Source organism: Belonocnema kinseyi, chromosome 10 (assembly GCF_010883055.1).
Source record: "Belonocnema kinseyi isolate 2016_QV_RU_SX_M_011 chromosome 10, B_treatae_v1, whole genome shotgun sequence".
Classification (NCBI taxonomy): Eukaryota; Metazoa; Arthropoda; class Insecta; order Hymenoptera; family Cynipidae; genus Belonocnema; species Belonocnema kinseyi.
Genome location: NC_046666.1, coordinates 109,915,371 through 109,931,312, shown reverse-complemented (window position 1 = coordinate 109,931,312; position 15,942 = coordinate 109,915,371). Strand labels below are relative to the sequence as shown.

Genomic DNA, 15,942 nt, shown 5'->3' with positions numbered 1-15,942 from the left:
ATTTATTTACCTCGTAATATTTATTCGTCCTTTTGAAAATGCAAGGAACAAATTTGCAATCGAGGAGTGACTTTCTTTCCCATTTTTAGAAATATTTCCCAAGCTTTTCTTCTTTCCACTTTTTCTGAAATTCATATTTTTGAAGAAATATCCACAAAATTTTCTCTTTCTGCTGAAAGTCGTGAAATTTTACAGTAGGATCTCGTCGGGCAAAAACACAGCAGAAAGCCTTATTTTTAGTAGCTCTTGATTGGAAATGCATTCCACTTTTGATATTAATTTGGAAAACACTAGAATTACGCGAAATAATAAAAAAATCCGAGTATTTTTAAATCTATGTCTTATCCGGGTATCTCTAACATGTTTACTATTAGAAAGCGACCCCTATAGAAAATTTCGAAATTTCATCTTCAGGTGGCGTATTCCACCTGAGCGGTTCTCAATGAACGGCTCTTATAGTATGAATGGTTGGATCATGAGTACCTATGGGTGGAAGTTGGGCCAATATATAATAAATAATAATAATAAATATAACTAATAATGAATAAAAAATCAATATTTTCCGTTATTATTTGAATAAAAACTAATATTTTTATAATTTGGCAGGTGGTAGTCGTGGTTCAACGCCTGAACAAGAGAAAGAAAGTCGATTAGGCACATCACCTCATATTAATAGGTTTTTGGCCAGAGAACCACCTGATGGATGTGAAAAAGTTCATCTAAAATTTACGGAAGACTCCAGGTATTTAAGATTAAATATTGCGTTTGGATTTCTATTGAATTATTTTAACTAAGTAACGTATGGTACATGACGATTCTCAAATAGACTGCAATTTCCTTTCTAAATTGCGAGTGAACTGAAGCTCTCAATGATGTAATAATTCTTATCAGTAGCTGTACAACCTATACTATTGATTTTTTATACTCATTTGTGTCTGAATTATTCTTATACCTAAAATGCATTATTATAAAGGTTTAATACAAATTTGGGCAGGTTTGATGAATCAAATTGGATTGGAAAGAGTTTGATAATGATAACTTTATGAGAGGGGTTTGCTCCATCGAACCTAAAAATTATATAATTTTTTTTCAAATAAAAAATTCTTTTTCCTTTAGTCCTCTTTTTGGAAGACCTTGAAGTTTTTTTTCAGGTTTCCAATTATAGTTTTTTTTCTGTTTTAACAGAGGACTTACAATGATTAAATCAATTTTAAGATTCAGGAAATCTATTTTTAAAATTGAATAGAAACTGCTTACATTTTATGATTTTAACCGATTATTATAACATCTATCATATCAAATTCGTTATAATTATAGATACAGACATGTAAACATGGTTAATTCAGTCAGTATATGTAATCCATTGTATAGAAGTATCGCAATTTAAACCGAGCCATGTATTTTAAAAAAATATTCAAGGCCAATACTGGAAAAAATAATTGTTACCAGTCTGCCACATTACAAATATGTAAAACAGAAGAAAGGAAGAAGCGAATAAGTTTTAAACTGACTGCTTTATTACAAGAAAGGTATGCCTATCTGTATTGCTTTTAAATTTATCTGGACGGACTACGAGGAAAGACCACCATATGCGATCTTAACCGTCTAAATAGTCAAAAATGATTTAGGAACATCAAATAAATTTCGAGGGACATACACATTGAAATCTATTAGAAAAACGCCAGCTGCCGAAAGTGAGACTCCTACACACTAAACACACCTTCTCGACCACCGGATCACTACTCTGGAACCACTTTCTTATTAATTCAAGATATTTTCTGTATATGCTCACATTCTGCGAGTTTCTTCCTCTCATCGCATCATGCTTACGTTCTGGTACGGCCCCTTTCATCCTCCTCTTTCATCTTTATCACCCCCATGATAAATATTTCTACTGAATTCCGGCTATTTTCGATGCACAACATTGCCGTGATTATATATGCTTTGGTTATTAAGTTTTTGATCCTATCCTTCAAATCTCGTCTTTCTTCCATCCATTCCCACCATTCAGGCAAGGTGTGTAAAGTGGCTTGTAGTCGAATTCGCAGTATGTAAATTCTACTTTAATTAAGGCTTGATGCTTCCTATTTCAAATCCAGGTATATATCCTGCGTATCTAATGTCAGCAAATCTATTGGCGGTGGGGCGGTCAACAACAGAAGTGCAGTCTCTGGTACTGAACTGTAGACAGTGACGACTCTAAAGCGATCTGCCTATGTAATGACTCAAGCTTCTGCCTGTTCCATTTTCTCTGCATGGCTTCTGTCCATATTGGTTTTTCTTAGAGAATCTTGCCATGTAGGACGCTGTTTAGCAGCCTTTCTTTCATTTCATGCTGTTTCTTGATGTTGGACCCAGTATTTTAAATGGGCTAGCCGTTTTCTTCTAATTAGGTTCTTTGTGTGTATCCCGTTGTCTAGCTGCACCTTCATGTGTGAGAAGAACATGCTCTACTTTATTTTTGCTGCTCCAGCTCTAGTTGTCTTTGAACAAAGGATCTCCTGTCCGTTATCAGGCTATTTTTCTGCATCCATAGTTTGGCCTAGTTTAGGATGTAGTTTGTCATTTTTCTTAACTCTCCTGTGTTCTAATTCCTAACTCTCCTGCGGTATCGCCTGTTGCCACGACTGTTGCGTCATCGGCGAAACCAAACAGACTTGTTTCCTCTAGTATTTCGATCTTCAGGAAGTCATTATATGTAACGTTCGTCAGGAAAGGCCCAATCACCGAGTCCTGGTGATCCTTTGCGGTCACATGGAACTCCTTTCGGCCTTCGCCCGTGCCTCCCCTGCCTTGTAGGATCATATGATGTATAGACGTGTCCCATCCAGAAAAATGGTCTAAAGTTTTGATTTAACAACAGACCAGCTTTGCGCTGGTGCCTTGCGAACTAATGCCTCAACTTCGGCTTCTCAGAGCTGCTCTCCGTTTCCTCGTTGCTTGAGCCAGAACTAGAAGCTCTCCTCCGCTGGTGACGTGGATCCCGATAATCTCCGTTCCAACTGTCACAGGATTTACTTTTTAATACAAATGACGGAGCACATTTGTATAGGATAAACCTTACTTTGCCTTATCTTTGACAACACCAGTCGGAATATGGCTTTCGTTCATTATATCTCTTTATCGGTTTTCTTCTTTTTGGCCTTTCGGTTTTCAAATTTCTACAATTTATGGATAACTTCCTCGTCCTCGAATATGTAGGTTGCCTGGGATCAATTCTGGAAGTAGCTTTTTGCCCCCCCCCCCCCCCCTTTAGCTTCCACATCGGTAGAGTTAGCTCACTCCAATCCGTTCGTAACTTGACATACATTATTACATGCGACTGTAAATTGATATAATTTCAAAATTCGATTTTACCAGCCTCAATTTGAATTTACCACTTGAGAGGTGGCTATGATGAAAAACCGAGTTCACCCGAGGAAAAGTTGGAAAAAAATATAATAAGATAAGACGAAAAGATAAGATAATAAGATATAATAATAATATAATATATAAGCTCTAAGAAAGGATGATAGCTATAAGAAAGCATCCAGATGGGACTGTTGTCACCTCCAACGCTCGCGGCCGCTGTTTATGTATGGCAGCGGTACAAGACAAACTCCACACTACACCATACTCCTTGTTTTGTACCTACAACATCATCGCTAAAGATTTTAAACATCATAACAAATAACTTATAACGTTCTCATCTCGTTTATAATACCAATAAGAGAGTAAGTGACTAACATTGTCAAAAATGTATCTTCATTTAAATGAAAAATTTCGTCATTTTATATGAAACAGTGCAGCCTATTGATAATATTATTAATATATTATTATTAAGTTAAATGGAAATAAGTACGGAAGTAATTGTAATTAAAATAATAGACGGTCATTGCTTGATATCCTGATCGTACTTTGCAATTTCTAGAATTTATTTGTTTACTCATAATTTATTGCAGGATTGGATCAAATAAAGACATTATTCAACAATGGTTGGAACTGATGCATAAAAATTATATCTATTTCCTGACAAACATTGGATCTCACAAATATCCTGTAAGTCACTTTTCTTCTGAACTGATATACTTAATAAGTTTTTATAAGCCTGTTCAAAACGGTGAAATTTCATGCTTGTTGCCTTCAATTGCTTGACGACTATTTTGGCGGAAATTTTATATAAAGAATTTTCAACCTTATTTCATTAGGCGTTTGTCCATTTATTCTAACTTCTCTGATATTTTGTCAAAATTCGTGATTAATTTCCTCTCATACTTCCAATTTTTATTTTCACTAGTTTTTTGAAACTGAAAATGATCTCTTGTCTCATTTCATGAACTGCATACGATTTAGGCCCGGGTTTACATTTTCTAATTAGCGAACACCACTCATCTGGTGTATATATCGATTCTTTTGCCTGTAAGTTCTGCGTACAGTAGAGTGTCACGAGGTACTTCTGTTTTCGGTGTGACCAGATTCGAAGAAGTAATATAAGCTTTTCAAATGATGTTTTACAAATGCATATAATAACACTCAAAATAGTTTGCAATCTTTTAACAGATTAGAATCATTTTCTGGATAATTATAATTACTCTTTAACTTATTTCTATTCAACTGTTATTTATATTCTTTCTTCATATAATATTATTATTAAGAAGCTACACTGTTTGAATTATTATCACGAAATTCTTCATCCAAATGAAGAAACATTTTTGAAAATGGTATGCACTCTCGCATTGGTATTAGAAATGATTTAAATTATATTTTTCTGAAGCAAAAAAATAGTTCGGCTTAAATAAAATAAAAATCTTCATAACCTCTCCTTGCAGCGCTTAGAAATTTAGTTAATTTAGACTATCTTGCATCTTATAAGTTTCTACGTACCAATTTTTTAAGGGAAAATCCAGTCTAATCTCTAAAATTTAAAATTTGTCAATCTTAATATTTAAAAAATCGAATAATAACTTGCAAAATAATATATTTACAGTCAGGTCAGTAAAAGTTTCATATGGTGATGCCTTTTTTAAATGCCTAATCTAGATTCCAATCAAGTTATCATAGCATAAACCTTTGAGCTAGAATATTTTCATCTTTATGGAACATTACACCCGCCAAGATAGGCGATGTAAATAGTTTTTCAATCTAATCACCCTAAAATACAAGTTTTTAATATTTAATTTAAACCGTACTAAAAGTTTCGAGAACGTCGGATTTTCACCCTATGTTATTTTTTTCTTAAATGGCCAAAAAGGTTAGTTATCTCAAAAACCCGGCGATTTGATGAACCGTAACTGTCACCAAATTCGGATTCAGCGCCTACAATAACATATAGTGATGATGGTCTGGTTTATTGGTCATGCCACTTTTATTTTTTTTTGGTGTGCTCGTGTTGTCAGTTAACAGCTATTAACGGATAATTTTCTGTGAATAATATTATTCTTAAATAAAATTTCCTTTTAAAGTATTTCAATTTTTGTCCGTTTATTTATTTCTGAAATTTTTAATTACGTCTTTCTTCGACACGGGACCACATATATAAATAGTCGAGTCTTTTTAATGTAATAAACCATGGCTACGCCTGTCTCACACTAAAACTATCGCTACATCTTTTTATTGCAAAAATCTGTTGCTATGTCTACATGACTGTTTCACTCATGAGGGATGTCTTTTTATCAAGTTCTTGTGCTCTACGTCTATTTTCTGTATATTCCAAATGATAGTGTAGTCTTTTTTGCATCCATCGATGTGAAAGGGAATGAATAACTAAACGACAAAAATACAAGTCTTCATTATGAAGCTTTTGCTTGTTTCAGGAATTTTTTAGAAGAAAAAGTATTATATCGAACACTTAAATTTGTTCTTTGACCAATAGAAAAAGTATCTAAAAAGGTAATCTAATAAATTAAAAATTGATTTCGAATTCATATCTAAGATTTCATTTAATATAAGACACTAGATCCCAATATGCTTAACCGTGGGTTCCTATAAACAATACGCTGATCAGCTCATATTAGGTGCAAAAGAGTTGTAGATTTCTCAGACACTTTTTCCAGGTATGGAAACACTGTTCGCAATTAGGGCACGGGCGAATTGTAACGGGTAGGTCGATTAGACTGGAGATTACCTTTCTGGGGATTCTATCTTCATTGACACCAGTCATCGCGGTTGGAATCTGGGCCAGCCGCTGGTTTTGTGGGGCTGTGCCACTCAACTCCAGAAGGTACCTTTTCTTTTGGTGATCTTCAGGGCGTCTGAAATCGGATCAGGAATCCTTATTCATGAGATTGCGCCTCTTTACTGCCCGGAGTTTTGCATTTGGAGAAGTGATCAATGGGTCGACGCCGCTAGACGGTCTGGAGATACTCTTCCTTTGGAAGGAGGCAAAGAAAAGAGTAGGGTCATGCAAGTTCTTCGCAAGATTGGGGATGCTCACCTTTTCGAAGGCATCAAAAGGTTTAGCAGAATCCGGCACAACCCTCCTTTGGATAGGATACTCAAAGGCCCTGGGCGTATAAGCCTCCTGCACTGTCTGTCAAAGATCGTGGATCGCTCTCAGGATACAGATCGTCCTGTAGCCCAAGGCTGTTTCACTATAATATTCGTCTCCGGGTACTAACTTCTCCATTGCCAGATGAAGGTCTTGTGGATTGACGACGGGGTTTATTGTAGTGACGCGTTTATTTAACGTGCGCCTTTTCTAGGTCTTCCTTTCGATCTATTTTCCCTCATCGGACTCTGCGATATTGGCAGAATCTTCTTTCTAACGTTTGAGGCTAACCTTCGGACGTGGTTTCCGCCCAAAACTTAGGAATGCTGAACTGGCTCGGGGCATACTATTAACAGCAGTGTTGTATGCGAATCTACACTCATTTATGTGTACATTCCAATCCTGCTAGTTTTTTTTACAAAGGACCGGATCATTGCTTTAGAACGCGATTCATCAGTTCCGTTGGATTAGCTTACCAGTAGTAAGAGGGGTTAGTGAAGTGGTGATTTTCGCCAAACCTAGTTACCCATTATCTGTATGGATCACCTCAAGTTTTTACCGCTCGTAGTGCTTTACATTCAGTAAGTTAGTTGCTATCTAACTGTTCTTCGAGTGGGATATAGCGAATATATAGGTCATGTACGTCTATTATGAACGTGAGAAATTCCACGCTCGATTCCTCGGAGCCCTGTTTAAGCGCGATAATTTGTTCTTCTAAGCGTCAACTGCCCTGCCTTCTTCCACTCGATTTAAGGATGTAATAATACTATCCTATCCTTTTCTGGAGAAAGTAATGTTCCATTGACTAACTGTTTGGGCTAGAATTTTAGATCTACTACGTGAATGGTTGCGTGGAATGCATGGTATTGGTGGATCTGAATGCATAAGTTTGGCGAAAACGGTCGTTAATTCATGCTAACTTCTCCCAATATTTTGGTTGTAGTTGCTCGGAAAATTCGTAAGGTTAGGTTGGTACGTGATGGGATGTCGTTGTTCCCAAGCCCATGTGTCTTGAATGGATGTCCAGGAATGGGTCATTAAATATGTGTGCTCTCCGTCCCATTCAAACTGGGCCTCTACCGCCTTAGCCCATCGTGTTGTCTGCTGTCCAATAAACTGTTGATAAACCGGGTTTTCCTTCGTCAGGCTACTCTCGTATTTACGAGGGGATTGTTACTGACTGTAGCTCCTCATGTATTGTATGAATGATGCTTTGAGTCGAAAAATTCACGTAATAGAAAGATTTCTCAGCTTCGCATGACGGTGTTCGGTTGAGTTTTCGCGGGTGCTGACTTATAAGCCCTATATTAATTGGACATTATATAGGTGCTTCCTGTGTCGTTGGGTTTGTTCGCGGGAGTCCTAGATGCTGAAGAGTATCGTATGTTGCAACAATTGATTAACCTGTCGCGTGGGTATTTGTCATAGTGGTAGGGGCCGTGGTGTTGGTAATAGACGCTGTCGTGATCGTAAATGTGGGTGGTATGTAAACTACGAACATGGAGGATTGAAGATGCCAAAGGGGGCATTATTCGTAGGCTGCTCTGCTGTTACTAATTCATTTAATCTTGGGAGCGAAAGCTAATCCCTAATCATCTACGTGCTGAGGCCTATCAGCCGATCTCAGCTAAATTCGCCACTGTTTTTAGCTCTATGGCAACTAAAACGTTTAAATAAAGAGCTTAAACCCGTTTTGTAGTTTGTTGAACCAATTATTTAATTCATTTAATTTAAGCAAACTAGTTGACCTTACTTTCTTTTTATTAAAAATAAAAAAAACTTTGCTATCTGTAAGAGATAGATTTATTATATTTTTTAATTTACGGCGTTAGCAAGATCGGCAATTGACTGAAAGTTGTCGATCATTATCAAGCGAGACATGATGCGCTAGAAGAGCAAAGTAGAGCACAATTTTGCAAACCGCGAAAGCAAACGCTTTCTTACTTTTTATACTAATACTTACATTGAATGAAGTTCTTTTTATTCTAAATTTGTGTTCGAAGTAAATCTGATTCAAAGACCTTGGTCAAAGCATAATACCTTTTTGATCATCCTTACGCCATCTTTACAAAGCAGAAGTAGGATTTAACTGTAAAATTAGATCCAACACGATTAACTTGACTTTGTACGAATATACCGGAGTGTTAGTTGAAGTTTGCCGGTTTTACTCATAGATGTCGCTAGAGATATGTATACATTTCTATGATTTGGTATCTATGTCATATTTTTCTATGGACAATAACCTTCAAAAATACACAATTCCATTCTGCCAAAATAATAGCATCATAGTTGTTTACCTCAGTGAGTATGTCGAGTTTCGTTTCAAGTAAATCGCATTTGCAGCATTCGTTGCTTTTCTTATTTCATCAAAAGAAAAAAGCAGTTGAAGCTCATCGATTGCTAGTAGAAACTTTTGGTGAACATGCTCCACTGATTATAACATGTGAGACATCGTTTCGTCAATTTAAAAGTGGAGATTTCGATTTAACAGACAATGAACATCCTGGTGCAGCGAAAAAATTCGAAGGCCCAAACACTAAATGTGATCCGAGGATCAATTTGCCAACGTTTAAAAGCCATGGGAAAAATCCAAAAGTATGGAAAATGGGTACCACACCAACTGAACGATAGACAAATGGAAAATTGAAAAACCATTTGTGAAATGATGCTTGAACGGTTTGAAAGGAAATCTTTTCTGCATCGAATTGTCACGGGGGACGAAAAATGGATTTATTTCTAGAACCCGAAGCGGAAAAAATCATGGCTTTCACCTGGCGAAGTCGGCCCATCGACTCCAATGCCAAATCGCTTTGGCCGTAAGACAATGCTCTGTGTTTGGTGGGATCAGTGTGGTGTGGTGTCCTTCGAGTTATTTAAACCTGGTGAGGTGGTGAATATGGATCGCTACCGACAACAAATTATCAATTTGAATCATGCGTTGATCGAAAAACGGTCGGAATGGGCTCGAAGACATGGCAAAGTTATCCTACAAAATGACAACGCACCGTCTCATACCGCTAAAGTGATGAAGAATACATTAAAAGCATTGAATTAGAAAATATTATCGCAGCCGCCGTACTTGCCAGACCTCGCCCCGTGCGACTATCACCTTTTCACATCGATGGGACACTTGATCGCAGAGCAGCGCTTCGCCAATTTTGAAGAAGTCGAAAAATGGCTCATTAAATGGTTTGCTTCGAAAGAGAAAAAGTTGTTTTGGAATTTTATCCATGATTTGCCTTAAAAAATTGACTTGCTTACACTTCCATCGTTTTTACAGAATTTTCTTACAGCTATCTCTTAAAAATTATCATCCATCCACACCTTATAACTAATCCGCTCGCTTCTATATCCTAACCTTCCTCGCTGCGTTTCGCCTCGCATTGCCAACCTCTGTTCCCGCGGCTGACGCGTAATACTTAACTACAATTTACAATATTCGCAGCTTTCGTACATCTACTTCTTCTCCTATTTATAATCCTTCTTTCTCCATTCCTCTTTTTTCTCCCTTCTCTTCTTCTCCATCTTACCCAACACCCCCTTCATCCATGCCACTGCCCTTTTGTCCCCCCTTCCATGCAACAGTACGCCCATTCTTATCCCACTCCTTTCCACCTCTTCACATTCCCCCAACCAGTGCTTAACTTTGGCATCCCCCTTCCCGCACAATTCACACATCCCCTTCTCTCTAGAAAGCCTGACTTCCTTGCTCTCCTTCCTCACACAAATATTGCGTTCTCTCCCCTGGCATAATCCACACATATTTTCCGTTAAACCTTGACTCTCTTATTCTCTCCTCTCCTTCTGGCTTCTCTTTCTCCATGCCATTCTTTCGAACCAACTCATATACCATATACTCATCTTTGCCCCACTACGTATGTTCTCCTTCTCCCACCAACAATCCCTAACCAGCTTACTTCCCCCCTCTTCCAAAAAATTCTCCTCATATTTACACGCTCGATTCCCTTTTATAATGTCTATACTCGTTCTTCCTCTCTTCCTCCTGACAATATAGTTCGGCGTATTCCTTGCCAACCCCAGTGTCCACTTTACACACCTCTCCTATATCCTTTTTACCTCCTCACTTACCTTCCAGTCTTACACCTCTACTCCGTACTACTACTAGCGAATCAATCAATTTCATTCTCCATACAAAATCATCTGCAAATATCCCCGTCACCAGCTGCCACACCTGCCTCATCACCACATTTGCCCTTCTCATCCTCTCTTATATATGACCATCCAATATGTACTCACAAAAATTAAAACTGAAACTCTTACAAAATGTGGTGCTTGATGATTTAAGTCCCCATGTCTCTCACAAAATGGGGTGCTGCATTATTTTGAGTTCCTTGCCTCTCAAAAAATGGGGTACTGGATTATTGTGAGACCCCTTGCCTCTCACAAAGCGAATGGCCAGAGTAGATAGATTTGCTTAGTAGTCTTCATCTGAAAGTTCTAGGTTATCTAAATAATTTGTACGAAGATTAAGCTCTTCACATTCTTCAAGTGATTCATCTTCAGTATCTGACTCCATTTCTAAATCTGGACGGCTGGCATTAGTACTTTCTTTTGGAATAACGAGTAAATCTTGTACTGCTTTCGGGAGAACCAACTGTTTCTTATAATATAATCGAGATTTTATGCTCATTGTAGGAGCAATCGGATCTGATGAATCCATTGACCTGTTGAATAAATCCTCGAGATTGTTTGCCCGACTATTCTTTCTGCTATTTTTGCGCCTGCCCATCCTATAATCTTTCTTTTTACATTCAGAAGCTTCTTCCCCTAGCATTTCTACCGACAACACACTGTTGCTGGGTATTTCTCCTCCATGAATTAATATCTTGTGGACTGTACAGGGCATGGGGTACCAATTATAATGCAAAACTTAATTTTGCCAGTGGGAGTACATTTTTCTTTAAATGCAGTTACATCAATGGGAAATTTACACAAGGCAATTAAAATTCTTTAAAACTCCTCAATAAGCTGCTCATTCAAAACAAGTCAGTGATTGTTTTGGTTTACTGAATGCCCGACGAGCATTGTTTTTGTTATTCGTACTACCACTGCCTCCTGCTTTCGGCTAATCAACCAGCAATCGAAATTTTTCCCACATAATGTGCTGGATGTACTTTTTTCATTCAGTAATTTTATTTTTATTTTCTTCGCCCTTTACTTGCCACTTTTTGATTGTTAATCTGTAAGAAATATGTAAGCAGCAATCAAGGAATCTAATCCTTGCGTGAAGGGGAGAGATACCATAACATAAAGATTTCGGGTGTGTAGTGAAAATTTCAGAATCTCTTTTAGGCAAATTATTGAAATCTTTTGGTGTTGAATGACTAATAGGACATGATTGCATTGAGTTTGTTGAAGTTTCTCTATTTCATTTTCAACTTCCTGTTTGTGGTTCAAGATTATATCTTTCGATTCCTTTACGTAGCGTAACTGAATGTGACCACCAAATCGAGGTGATTGAGAGCTTCCATTATGCCATAATATAACGTCGTGTTCAGAACTTAAGCGTAAAGAAATAAGCGAAGTCGCAAATAAGTTTTCATAATTTTCTCGTTCCTCTTGATTATTATCATATTGCTGGCTATAAGCGGAATGGCCTGAGCTTCCATCAAACCCCTAAGAACATATAAGAGTTACACTCCATTCAAGGCATTCTGCTGCATCCATAGCATGAAATACAACTTCTTCTTGCATCTTAACTATTCGTTCGGCTGTGGGATTTAAGAGAGCGCGAAGTTGAACTTGAGCCACTCAATCATTAATACGAAAAAATTCTTTTGGAGGTCTAAGTTCTAGTTTTTCTTTTCTGACTTCATCGTATGAAGGCCATATATCTGCGCCAGATACCTTATACTCTAATCGCAGACGAGTGTACGATTTTGTTAAACGGTCATCCAATATAAAAACCAGCGCTTCTAAAGGAGTCTTTCTTTTTAAAGGGTATACCGATATCTTTATAATTTTTTCAGGTACTCCTTTATCTTTTGTCAGGTCGTCGATAACTTTTTTCAGATTCTTATCTTTCTTCTTTTTTGCTGCATAAGAAGAAGCCGTCATCAATTTTTGTAAATCATTATTATGTTCAATGCTAAGCGTGGTCACTTCTCGGCGTTTCAAACTCAAAGACTTATCTATAGATTCAAGGACAGGTCAACCAGGACCTGCACTTTGACGAGGGCCGATTCTTTGACTGCTTTCCTGCTTTATATCTAAATTCGGGTCATTCATCAATGCCAATCATTCTGTTTGCAGCAAAAAAATTTGCATTGCGCCTGAAATATTGAGAAGAAATTGCATTCTTCAGTTTGGTCAATGACTTGCAACTCACGTGGGAAATGTCAATGTTCAACGTCTGAATAATGTAATCCACAGCCATACCGATGTTTCCATTTTTCAGGGTCAAATCTAGGATTTCTCGTTTTTTAAAATTTTGATATGCTTTTACAGTAATAGATAAAGCTATTTCAAATCGAAAATCAAACTGGAAAACAAATCTAATAATCACCTAAACGTCACTAAACAGAGAACAGTGTCTCAAGTGAGATCTCCATAGTAATTAATGTTGTATCGTGGCTTACACTTATAACCAGAAACTTTCGTTTTACTTGTCAGAAATATAATTCAATGATCCACCTGGCAGTAGAGACCTGAACTGTCAATTTTACGCGGTTAAATTAAAATAGCCATGAAACATTTCAAATACAGAATTCCAACAGAACTACAATAGTAATTAATTACTACTATTACATTGTAAGTAACAAGAAAAATTATGTTCACGACATCAAGTTATATTAATTCAATAATATCAGACCAATTTAACTGAAATTAATTATAATTTTACACTATACTGGGTGGAAGAGTGAATTGAATGTTTGCGCACATCAGGCTTAATGTATACATCATAGTGCATAAAATGGTACCTCATTTTTTTCATTTGGGTGTGAAGTTTCGGAGTGGACAGAATCGAAAGCGCGCACTTGTGAACAGTATCAATTGACGACTAGATGCACCATATATTGCAGTAATTTCGTAACCTCATAAGACATATTAAACCCAAAATGTATTTAAACAAATTTATGTTAGGAAAGAATTTGAAAATATATTACTTTGTGCATTACATCGCACATCATTGATTTTACATGATTTTACATGATCAACACAACACGGATTCACATTAACAATGGTTATATATGTAATAATCGAGTTTTAAGTACTTTGAACTATATACCAAACAATAAATAGTAGCCTGTCTTCAAACTCCATACTTTGTTTTTGGCCAAAATTTCGGTCGACTTGCCTATAGTGGGTTGGGGCAGCAATTGCAAGAAGCAAGAATAGAGTTGGCCGAACCTCGGAAAAGATTAGAATTGGCAAGAATTGGAGCTCAAAACCTGGATCAAGAGCGACGTGAAATTGAATCGCGAAGGAAAGCAGTGGCTAGAGAGAGAGAGAGAGGGGTAGTTACGCCAAAAATCACCGTTGCTGCCATCGATGAGCTGTTGGACGTATTTAATGATACGAGTGGAACGTTTGACATCTGGGAACGAGAGGTGAGGCTCTTGAAGGATATCTACAAACTGGATAATGATATAATAAAACACCATGTGCAATTGTGCACGCCTGGATCACCTCACTAGAGTACTTCTCCATTCCGTCGAGACACATCTGAGCGCCAGACAAGCCCTAGTAAATTTCACGAGCGGTCCTATGATCTCTCCAGCTTTCTGTAAAAATACCAGGTGATGTCTCCCGGCGGGCAGACTTTTATGGGCTCTAAGAATTCAGGGCCCACCTGACCCTGGAGTGGGTAGCAATCTCTTGGGTTAGCTGACATTACGGGCCAAGTCGAACCGCAGGTGACTTTAATTACCACGTAGGTTCAGCTTGCCGGGGATCCAAGTCGTTTCCTTCAGCACCCTTTCGAGCAATTCAACCCCACCCACTTTGAGCTCTGCAACTTTCCAGAGCCATGTCTCTTCCATATTCCTTTGCAGCCAAGCTTTAGCCATAGGGTCGTGCGACAACTACGAAGACGCCTACCCTGCAGAAGAAGGTCTCTTTTGACCACTGATTTGGGGAGACTTTTCCAAGTTTACTCCAGGTAACCTGTCTGAAGAGGTTGGTTTGCTTCATAACGAGCAATGGTGTCGGGTTGCTCGTATTCGCCACCACCACCACCACCGTCAGAGGGTTGGTCCTCTGGCACGGAAGGTTTTAAAACATTTTAATCCAACTGACGATCACCCGCAATTTTTGAATGAGATATGTTTTCTGATAACAATAGAAGTCTTTTCCAGAAAAAATGAAAATCCGTCTTGAAGTATTTTTTTTATACGTTAATTTTTCCATTTTCTTAGCAAAAATTAAAAAAAATTCTATTCGTGATCTATTGTTAATATATTATTAAACTAACTATATAGCAGTAATATATTACCAATTTTTATTTCTTGGAATGGAAGCTTCTAATGTGTCCCCTAAGGGTTTACATTTTTCTTACACCTTCTCTATTCCTTTACACACCCTCCACACACTTACTTGGTGGTGGAAGGGGGACCTACAGTTTAAGGTGGGTTCCGAACCACCAAGAGCAACAGCCTTAAGTACTTAGAGAAAAACCTTTTTTCTCTAGAGGTACCGGTCCCACGACTCTCCGGAGATGAACAACTCCCTTGCTAGGCTAGTGTTCACCGCATGGGCCACCGAGACTCTTCCAGAGTGCGAGGCGGGAATCGAACCCGCAAGCCGAAGGAGTGGGTCCAAAGCCTACGCTTTAGCCCCCACAACCATCGTCCCACTTCTACCAATTTTTATTATGTTGTTTGATTTTTTATTGACTATAAACACTCGTAAATAAATTTAAATGTGTTTACTATTGTACTCGCATACAGAGATTACAATAGTAAACAGTACTATTGCGAGTTCCATTTCAAACATACTGTATACTAGACATACTATACTTTTCACGGAATAGATTCCGCGCATTATGATAAAAGATGTAAACAAAACTATCTTATAGCTCTAGAGCTCAAAGCTGTATACATCTCTTCTAACAAATACTTTTGACTTCGTACCTACCATATTAACCTTGTGTATTAAACAATTTGGTATTTTCTTTTTCGTGCATTATCATCTACATTAAGCATACTTACATTTGATTCAATTGAACATGATTAAACTAAACATGCACATTTAACAATGTTAAATATGTATTTTTATAAAGTTTATTAATAAAACATACTTATATTACGAGTATTTTTTATATAATTTAAAAAATTTTTAAAAAACATATTACTATACTTTCATAACAGTCAATAAAAAATTAACAATAAAATAAAAAAAAGTGTAAAATATTACTGCTACGAGGGTAGTTCAATAAGTCCTTAGAATGAAGTATAAAAACCATTTTTTTTGGGTAAATTTTTTTTTATTTTTCAACATAATCTCCTTGGAGCTCT

The 15,942-nt window shown here is 37.3% G+C and overlaps 1 protein-coding gene across 2 annotated transcripts in view; it reads left to right on the top strand.

Annotated features, from left to right (window-relative positions):
• The window catches only part of LOC117182135 (protein FAM117B-like), a 126,868-nt gene that overhangs the window by 104,617 nt on the left and 6,309 nt on the right, over window positions 1-15,942 (top strand). The window contains exons 4-5 of one of the 2 annotated variants that reach the window (XM_033375179.1): window positions 607-742; window positions 3,942-4,038. In XM_033375179.1, the coding sequence (XP_033231070.1) occupies window positions 607-742; window positions 3,942-4,038 (233 nt within the window). The remainder of the gene's footprint in view (window positions 1-606; window positions 743-3,941; window positions 4,039-15,942) is intronic. The other variant, XM_033375178.1, reaches the window with a different exon arrangement.